We start from the raw sequence: 10,832 nt of genomic DNA, 5'->3' as shown, positions 1-10,832 counted from the left end.
CAACTAAAATAGACCTGGTGGAGGAACAAGGAACATTTTTGTGATCCACAGTTGTGTTTGAGTGGAAAGGGGGTTAACAGTGATGTTTTTTCTTTCTCTTCTCAGGTATACGTAGAGTTTGATGACCTGGAGTGGGAGAAGCGTGAGTGGGTGAAGGTGTATGAAGACTTCCAGATCTTTCTTCTGGAGCAGCAGCTTGTCTGGGCTAAGAGGAAAGAAGGCTCGCAACTGCAGGGCACCCGGGGCAAACAAATCCAGTGGCCTGCTTTGGTGAGTGAAATCCACCGTCAACTACTCCCAGAACCCCCCACCCCTCTCCTAACATACCACCACCACCACCACCACCTCAGTCGCACAATCCAATGTTTTTCTTTTCTTCGTATCCCTGTCATTTCTCTCTGTTCTCCTCCATGTAGTTTGCACATTGTTTTGGCGGAGCGCTGTAGCTGGGACGGCATTTATCAGGCATCACAAAAGCTCGAAAATAATGCAGCTTTTTTTTGGATGATTTGAGGTTCATTTAGATCAATGACTCGCTTGTGACAATAAAGTCAGTTCGTTTTGAGCGTTGGTAAGCTCTGCTGAGCAGTTTGGGAAATTAACAGAGGGGTAACTCCATAACTCCAGCTGAAAGATGTGACTGGAGTGCTGTGTGTGTGTGTGTGTGTGTGTGTGTGTGTGTGTGTGTGTGTGTGTGGTGGGGGGGGGGTGTTTGAGTGTGTGTGTGTGGGAGTGAGTGTGTGTGGGGGGGTGAGTGTGTTTGAGAGTGTGTGTGTGTGTGTGTGTGTGTGGGTGTGTTTGGGAGACAGTGAAAGAGAACAGTGGTGAAAGTTAAACTGTGCTCTCAGTGGTTTGGTGCTGAGGTTGTGTGTTGTTTTGATTATGTAACACAGTGTAGTAAAGCGCCAAATAGCCTAGGCACAGACGATAGTACAAAACAACACACCAACACACACACAAACACACACACACACACCACAAGTCCCCACAACATCTCATCACCTAACTATACTCTGCAAACTTGTAGTGGAGGTACTCGTTGTGCAGATACAGTTAGTGTTGTTCTTTATTATCCGAATCATTTATTGCCCGAATTAAGGGCAAAATATAGCATGAATATTAGATTTTGTTAGAAACCATGACCTTGTTCCACAGATGTATGCTTATTACTGTTACAGTTGATGCCAAGATTGTGTAAAGCTTCATCAGGTATAGAGTAAAGAATTAAAATGACAAAAGGTTTGGATTGATGTTTCTTGGTCACGCTACAATTCCGTAAGTGTTAATGTCTTCATTATTATTCTAACATGCCAAAAAAACCTGATCTTGAATGGGCTTTGACTGTGACACACAAGGACACATGGCTGGGACACTCTGTAGCACATGAAGCTTAGAATGACTCACATAAAACAAAAGATTTCTCCCGCTAGTATAAGATGTCTAGGTCAGTGGTCATTGTCATAGCTTCATGCACATTTGTCCACTTAGTAAATGTGCTCATGTCTCTGCTTCCACAACAAGCTGGAGGAAGTCTTGTGAGAGAATGTGTCTGTGTCTGTTCTCTGCTACACCATACAGTCTTATCACTAACTCTGGTCTCTGGAGTCCAATAACGTCTACTGCTGTAGCTTTATAAAGCTTCATTCAGTCATCACACTCACAGAATTTCCCTAATTACCTCAGCCGACTCCTGACGAAACAGTAATTACCAGGCACCTGTGTGTTTGCCCAACGTGTGGCCTAAGGGAGACGAGAAAGGGAGTCCTTCATGTTTTCATGGCTGTTTTCTTGTCTCTTGTCCTGTGCCTTGCTTCTTTCGTGCTAGGGTTTTGTTTTATTGGTTTTGCGCCCCCCCGTTTCTCTTACACAACTGCATTCACGGGCATGATTATTTATGGCTGCTGTTTCAGTAGAATGCAGACTTTTACTGCCTGTGGATTGGCCTTACTCAGCAGCAAGCCTCCTTGCTCTCTGGCACACTTTGGCCTTTATGTGCACTGTCCTTTGATATATGTTTTCCCTCCTCCCCTGAACTGAACGGGCCAATTGTTCTTCTCCCCTCTGTCCTGACCGTAATGCCCAGATCTATTGACAGACTGTGACCTGGGAATTGCAGGCCAGGGGCAGCCGTGGCCGTCATTCTTCTCCAGCCCCATTAAAGAGCTTTTGCTTTTGGCCTCCTGCCCAGGATATTTATGTCCTGCCCTGGGCTTCAATCTCCGTCTCTTTCACCCTTCAGCACTCCTCCTCACGTCTTCATTTTCTACGTTCAGGAGAAGCCAGTGCGTTCTCCTCTGATTCTGCTTTTCAGCCATTGTTTTTCACATTGTTTTTTGATTTTTTTTAAATATATAATTTATTACCCTCACCCTATCGTGAATGTCTTGCCCTTCCAGCACCACATTTTCACACATGCACAGAGAACAGACCGTCCAGATGCAGATACAGATGGACGGGTTTTCTGGCTTTTGCTGTGTCTTTTTAATAAGTCAAAGCACTCAGAGCGACAGTAGAACTTGCCTGACTTAATGTGAACAATTTTAAATGAGTATAGATGTAAGGATAACAATCATCCTCCTGCTGTCTTGACTGGACATTTGCTAATGATTCTGTGGAAGTCTGTTTAACATATTCAACAAATTCACTGTTGACATATTTGCTTGAATCAAGACTCAAAACCTTCAGTGGTTTCTTTTACCACCCCCCACCCCACCCCCCATCCCCCCTCACTCAATACACAGTTCAGGGTCAAGCTCTTACCCTGTTACCCTCTCTTACACACCCCTGCCTTGCTGACACAGGCCTGTTTTAGTGCCTGCTAGATTAAGCTTCACGCATGTCACTCTGTTATGAGAGACAAAATTACTCCTGTGAGGGACAATGTGCCCGTTTATAAGACTCAAAACCATGGCATGAAAACCCATTATTTTCATCAGCCAGTGCAAGTGATTTTAATGGAAGGCTAAGACCGCCCGTGTTTAGGATGATCACTATAGTGCAGAGTGAAAGGGAGCTATTGTGCAGTGGAGTGAAAACACAGCGACAGTGTTGCAGCCTGGAAAGCAGAATCCTGTCTTAATTACTTACGCTTCTGTTATGCTTACAAGTTTAGTGAAGGAACAGCTATGGGTGTGATAGTCAAGTGTACGTGTTCTTTTGGGCTTATTTTGTATGATAAAATTTTAGCTTTTAAAATTATATTTTAGTCAGGCACTGGGTTATAAAGGTTTAGCATAAAAACAAAGCCATGTGCCATGACTGAATATCTGAATATCTTCATCTTTTATGAAATATCGGCTTGCATCAGGATATTTGTTTCTGGTCAACTTGATGAAAACTGCATAACAAAGCAAATTATATTAATGAGACAAACCATCTTTTTGGCAAGCAGTGATTTTAACTCCAAGCCCCACTCTTATCCTTGTCTTATTTTTCATCAGTCTTGTTGGTGTGAACAGGAGTAGGATGAATGTTTTTCATTAGTGTAACACGTCCACTGTGTTCTGGAGGAAATCGAGCCCATCCCTTTTTCGGGCATTGACTGACGAGCTGGTTGTCAATAATGCCTGTCAATGAGATTCATGCCCTGCTCTGTGTATGTGATAGGTAACGATACGTTAACCACACACAGTCCCTCTGTACTGGGAAAGTAAACTGCAGCGTTAGCTTGATTTGTATAGACTGTTGTCTGCGTCAGAGCAGTTTTTCCGGTTCTCCTGTGTTTTTGTTGGTGATACTGGTTCAGTGTGTAGCCACTTGTTGTGCATATGATACAAGAGCCTCAAGCTTTTGCCAGACTTGTCAGTGAGTGTATCTGCCATGGGCTTCTTTCTAGCCATCAGGTGTGTTAAATGAGGAAGGATGCATCGGTGTGACCCTGCTGGACTGCAGTCTGACAGGCATGTTGTCGAGAAAGAGGTGGGTGGCTGGATAAAGAGAGTGCAGATGATCCTTCACTGCCAGCTGGCTTTTTAATAGCACCAATCATAAGCAGGCAGCTTTTACAGCCCAGGGCTGCTTTGTCCCACCCGCGCTAAAAGCCCTGGGGACGAGAAGGGAAGGGAACAGTGCAGATCAAACAACCTTCCCTCTTCTCCCTCTCCACCAAGTCCCTTCATCACAGCTGGCTTTTATTTAGCTCTTTTCATTCGAATGTCATGTGTGTTACGGCACCAGATCCATTTTTGTAGAGATGCCCAGAAAATCTACAAAAACTATACAAGCTGTAATTAGTACACAACTGGAACTTCCATTTCTACCAGTTGAGCCTCTCTAGCCGCTTTGTGTTCATGCTTTAAGATTCAGATTCAGGCTCAAGGTCAGGCAGTGGCCATTGCTCACAGCCTCTCATTGTGCACGAGTTTGTTTTTCCTCGTCATTGGAGCCAGGCTGCTGCTCCACGCAGCTGTTTGTGAGGAACGCTAAATCCTCATATGTGGAAGCCTTTGTGTGTGTTGACCTTCTCGCTTAGTTTGTCCATGCGACTCATTTGTAAGGTGCAACCTCAGGCCCGATGAACAGTGGTGGAACAGTGAGGACTGGAAGAAGTGATTTAATTAAGCTGAGCCTTTTGTACTCATTATATTTCAACTGTAATACCTGTCTACTGCATCTGGCATGTGTGCGTCAAACACATCTGAGTGTAAGGGATTAAAATACACAACAATACTGTTACAGTAGAACTGTGAAGATCTTTCTTAAGGCATTCTGTAATGTCTCTCTAATCTACACATAAGGTAGCGTAGTCTCTCAGATTCAAGCCCACGGTAACCATTTCTATCATATTGGTTTTGTTTTATCATTAACGATTTTTGCCCCAAAACAACTATTAATGCATCTTCTCTTATCAGTTTGTTCAATCGTCAGCAAATTTGGAGCACAGCATTCTGAGAACAATTTGAGACCGAATGGAGCCACTGCTTCAGAACCCACTATTAGTCAATACATTTTGGACATTGAGGCAACCCTTGGCAGTGGCTTATAATGGAAGAGATGTGTGTTATTTTCATACACTGCTCACATGTGCTGCCCATGCGCCAGTCACATGAGCGAGTCCTCTTTGAGCTCTAGCCTTCTGTGATGGCATTCTTTCTCTCTCTCTCTCTCTCTCTCTCTCTCTCTTTCTGTCTGTCCGATCTGCTCATCTGTATTGTGCATTATGCATGTGTGTTATTGTGTGTGAAGAACAGACCCAGCCATGCTTTGTGTCATGGAGATGGCGTCTCATTCCCAAAGCCAGACTCTCTCACTCTAGACACTGTAAAGGTTGGACGCACAACACAGCGTTAATTCTAGGTAAGATCGCTCTGCATTAGAAGACACAGCTCGTGTCTGGGAGATTTGTGCAGATAAGTTATTATAGATACGCTTTTGTTTTGCATCACATAGAGTCACATAACTGCAGTCCGTGTTACTTTCTTCACTGTCCTGTTGCTTACAAAACGTAATAACATCATTTTGTTGGAGTAAAAGTGTGTTTTTAATTGATTTAGAGTCTTTCTGTACAGGTTCTTTTATATTATTATAAAATATTTAGATATATAAAAGACTTCATGCCTTTTACATTTGCTAACCAATTTGAATAAAAAACAAATGTTTCAGAATTTCAATAGAAAATAGAAAACCTAAATATATTCTGATAGCTTTAATGAAATTATTTTATTTTATTTTAAATTTCACACTTTATACATTTGCTAACTTGGTTGCAGAAATTCAGATACTAAAACATTTATATATGTACATTTTTTTAATACCTTAAGCCATTTAAATGAAATTAGGAAAAAGAAACTAGCATTATGTGTTAAAAGGAGGGATTAATCCTGCTGAGATGAAGATTAATATTGATAACATTGACATTAACCACAATGCCTTTATGGCAGAAATATACAGATTGTCCTGTCACATTATCTGTTCCTATAGAAAAAATGAAATTGCGTTGGCTTTCTTTCAGCTGCCAGTGTATGAGGGATCAATACTTTATTGAATTAAAATACAAGACCTTCCAGTGCATGTGAACGACTGGTGTGTTTGCTAGTTCTTTGTTGACCTTCTTTCTGTTGTTCTGCTTTTTAATGAATGCATCATGTCTCTGTGCTCCTCTCTGGGTGGCCCCTGGCTCTTTAAACTCTGGGCCTGGTCAACAGCGGGAACTTCTCCATCAGCTGCAACATCTCAGAGGCTCTAACGCATTTTCCTGCTATTAGTGGTTTATTTATAGAAAGGCTTCCGTCTATTTGGTTCCGGACCGCCGGGCCCTCCACGACAGAGCTGTTTACTCTACAACACCAAACGGCCCCGTGACCTCAGTGCCACCTGTACGCAGGGTCGAATCCATACAGCATCGATTCGGCCTCTGGTGAGAGGAAATCATAAAAGTCTCTAATGTAACCAGGAGCCTGGATTGTTTTGGTCTGAACACAGACTATAACATCGAGGCATAGCCTTTTTTTTTCCTTTTGCGTAAGCAGGAGTAATTATTAAGCTTTGCTCCAGGGAGCTGTTGCCGTGGTGCTTGTTTACACTGAGAGGCACAGCTTTATCCCTGCGCACACGATTGAGTAAAACACCAGTGCTTTAGCAGTTTAATAAAAGCTGATCAAGGTAACCTAATCTGCTCTTAAATTTGTTCACAATACTGTCTGCTCTCTCTCTCTCTCTCTCTCTCTCTCTCTCTCTCTCTCTGTTTATGTCCTATTTAATTCAGCTCTCGTTTTTTGTTGTTAGCAAGCGAGAGTTTGCGGGTCGGCTAGGTAAGAAGAAATGGAGTGTCTTTGATTTGCGTCTCCCTCAGGGCTCAAGCTTAGATCACCAAACTTGTCTGGATTGGAAGGTTTCTCTCTCTCTCTCTCTCTCTCTCTCTCTCTTCTCTCTCTCTCTCTCTCTCTCTCTCTAACCCAAGCGATGATGCTCTTGTATTGTACAGTTGGTATCAGACTCAGAGACTGTTCAGTTTGTCCTTACATGCCTGTACACTGTGCAGTGGAGCTGCCTGTGCCATATGACTGTGTTTCAGGAGATACCTGTTCCCCATGTTCAGGGCCACACCCTGAAGGTCTCACATGCACTGACACTTCCCACTTGCCTGGAGATCAGCTTGCTCTCACGTTTCCATCTGGCTCATCATCGTTTGTTCCTGCCTCGTGTCACAGTGGCATCACACACTGCACCCTGAGCTCGTTGACCTCTAGCTGAGGAGCAGTGTTGTTCTCGAGCAGTTCTTGATTCTAGCTTGGTGCAAAACTCCAGTAACGATCCACAACCAGAAATTTACCTGGAGTTTACACCTGTGTGTTATTGTGCTCTCTCTGCCACTGGATCCGTTCAGTGTAACTGGTGTGAGTCAGTTCAGCCTGTTACTTGAACCATATACAGGACCATGGTGCTAAGTGCACTACACCTGGAAAACTACTAAATTAAGTGCATGTGGAAAAGAGCACAACATGTACACCAACCAGTACACAGTTTTGTAGTGAATAAAGTGTGATAGTGAATAATGATGTGGATGTTAGCAGTCTAACAGAATGGAAATGAGGTACAGTGCTGGTTTTGTACAAACTACTGGGGTGCAGGTTAAAATCACACAGGTGATACACATATTATATTATAGAGGTACAGAGTACTGAAGAAATGGATGGAGTCACCTCTGATCTAACACACACACTCACACACACACACACACAACACTCAACACACACACAACACTCAACACACACACAAACTCACATACACACAAACGCAACATTCAACACACACACACACTCACACACTCACAAACTCACATACACACAACACTCAACACATACACAAACTCACATACACACACAACACTCAACACACACATAAACTCACATACACACACACAGCACTCACACACGCACACACTCTCAAACACACACTCACACACACAACACTTAACACACACACAAACTCACATACACACAAACGCAACATTCAACACACAAACTCACATACACTCAAACACAACTCTCAACACACACACACACACACACACACACAAATTCACATACACACACACACACAACAGTCAACACACACACAAACTCACATACACACACAAACTCACATACACACACACAAAACACTCAACACACACACATAAACTCACATACACACACACAAATTCGCATACAGACACACACACAATTCAAAACTCAGTATCTGAATCCCTAAACAGTCTGTTATGCAACAGCACAAGGCCTGCGACATAACAGACGTCATCATTCTTTCAATCAGACGAATCCCTTCCTCATGCATCACACAGGACGCTGTATTGAAGTACACAACACATTAGAAAAGTATTTTTGTGTTTACAACAGCTTTATACACTCATCTGTATGTTTCATAGCACATACGGCCTGCACGTGTCTCTCTGCACTGCCTCTGTTCTGCTGTATCACTGGATCACTCAGGATAACTAAACGCTTGAATATGTTGAGTTAAGCCTGATGATATCTAACACCAATACTGTGTTGATTAATGTGTTTATTTATTTATCAATAAATAATTAGCTCAAAACCTCCCATCATACAGAAGCGAGATGTTTTTCTCCTGGCAGCTCAGCTCTAATTCAGAGTCGTCTGTTCATTCTGAAGCAAAGGCGAAAGTCTTCTGTACTTCAGGCTCAGTGCCCTGTGAGGAGGCTCTGCTTTTAACTGTGTGGATGTGAGGGGAATAAAAACGGGAGACACTGATGAAGACAGAGTGTGTGAAGGGAGGGCAGGCTATAAACCTCAGGAATATGTCTAGACGTTCGCTTGCATTTTTAATGATCTGAGTCATTGTCAGAGCCTTGATGATGAACATCCTCTCTGAGAATTTGACTTGATAGGGCATTGTGTCTCTCCGTTATGCTCCACTGTGTGTGTGTGTGTGTGTGTGTGTGTGTGTGTGTGTTGTTTTTTAAATCTTTCATTCAAATTTTTGTAAAGATTATATGTGTGTATTACTACACACTCAGGAGAAGAGTTTAAGATACCTTATATATATGTTTGCACGTGTGCTTGTTAACGCTCAGCACCAACGATGACATCCACAGACCTGCATATTTACTGACTCCTAAATGTCAAGTGACTTCTTTCTCTGTTTATATGATCGTGCTCCATCTCTAAAGCCGCAGATACACACATAAATGAATTCAGCTGCACCAAGGGACCTGCTTCCTGGAACTCTATTCATTTAGTAATAAATACGTTACTCTTACGTTAGTAATCATGAAACATCCTGCTTTTATTCAGGACAAAAAACACACAGGTTACATTATTGTTCCGCCGTTGTGATGATATTTCCTACTGTGGTTATTAATGAGATGATGGCCTATTTTCAGTTCACCGCATTACCCACAATGCCTGTCTGCCATGTCTGATTCCCCGCTGACAGCGGCGCCAGCATTATTTAGTCTTTGCTTCATCTCTACCTGATCATAGTGATGCAGCAGCACTTTAGTCTTTTAGTCTGTCCAGCAGTCCTTGTTTCACCTTCTTGTCAGTGCACTATGCGCAAACAGAATAAGAAGCTGCTCTATCAACCTCATCTCGCTTTTTGTCTCCTAAATCAAACACTAGTGGATTCAACATCTAACTATGTCATATACACTAACCCATTACATTCAGTCCAAAGATTTCAGTAATGTCTCCATTACTGCTTTTACTACTGAGGAGGCTTTTACACTGTCAGTTTAGTACAAAAGAAAGCATGTTTTACATGAGAAGTTGGTAATGTGAAATCTGTCATGTGGACCAGGACATGCAGCGTGTTACTGAACTCGAGACTCCCTTTAGGACGTGGTGTGAGTTCGGTTATATGGGAACTGTGTCTCCATTCCTGTGGACATGAACACAACTCGTACTCGGGTCAGCACTCATACAGGAAGTAAAGTAAACTGCGTGTGTGTTTTCAACAACACACGTACTGTATAGCATGAGTGACAGGGGAACATTGAGGGACACAGAGGAGGTGAAGAGACTTACTGCACATCACAGTACCAAAAAATGGTTAGTTGTCATGGTCGTGTTCTCGTGATGATGTAACATGAACACAACTGCACCAGTGTTCAGTAGAATCAAGTGAGTCTGAACCAGACCAACAATGCAGGGGCACCGGGAACAATCAGACTCTGACCGGAGCAAACATGTGAAAATGTGAAAAGCATTTCAAATTTGGAATTTCGTGTTAGTGTGACATTGCTGAAAAAAGAGGGATAATAGAAGCACTTTTCTCCGATTAATATTCACTGCGAGTGAACTAGCAGCATCACACTGTGACATCATCACAGCACACGGCTGCAGATTTCTCACAGGAATCATACTAATGCAACACGTAGCAATAAATTAACACCAGAAGCACATGACAAATATTTCAATATAAACATATGTGGTTCAGGGTGGCATTTTAGAGATATTCAGCTAATTAGCAGGCTTAATCTATGTAGAAGTGTCTCACACTTGAGTATTTAGTAAGCATAGAGATCAATTTATATTTATTTTATCTGTTCTGGTGATGTAGGAAATGTAGGCCTGATCTCCCTGCAGCGAATCAGAGGCATTTTGTTTATAATATTTACAGTCGATAGCCGACTCCAGGTCACTTTAGCTCTGCTCATAAACTGTACAGCATTTGAAAGCTTGTGTTTGTGGATGTTGCTCTGATATTAAACTTCCTGTGTTTCCTTTCTAGTGTGTGACCTACACTTTGGCAGCGTAGGCGTGATCATAATAGCCATGCCAATAACGTGGACCAAAGTGAACTAGGAAGAAGGAGCAATTGTGCAGCTTGCATTAAACCTAATGGACGCTTGGCTTTCCTCATGTTTTACA

General features: G+C 42.5%; 1 protein-coding gene across 3 annotated transcripts in view; it reads left to right on the top strand.

Moving 5' to 3' along the window:
- jmjd1cb (jumonji domain containing 1Cb) overlaps positions 1-10,832 on the top strand; it is a 110,118-nt gene that overhangs the window by 49,058 nt on the left and 50,228 nt on the right. For all 3 annotated transcript variants that reach the window (XM_060864010.1, XM_060864009.1, XM_060864008.1), the window contains exon 2: positions 106-270. In XM_060864010.1, coding sequence (XP_060719993.1) covers positions 106-270 — 165 coding nt within the window. The remainder of the gene's footprint in view (positions 1-105; positions 271-10,832) is intronic.

Source organism: Tachysurus vachellii, chromosome 2 (assembly GCF_030014155.1).
Source record: "Tachysurus vachellii isolate PV-2020 chromosome 2, HZAU_Pvac_v1, whole genome shotgun sequence".
NCBI classification, from domain to species: Eukaryota; Metazoa; Chordata; class Actinopteri; order Siluriformes; family Bagridae; genus Tachysurus; species Tachysurus vachellii.
The sequence above is the reverse complement of the archived record's forward strand: the minus strand, read 5'-3'. Positions and strand labels throughout refer to the sequence as shown.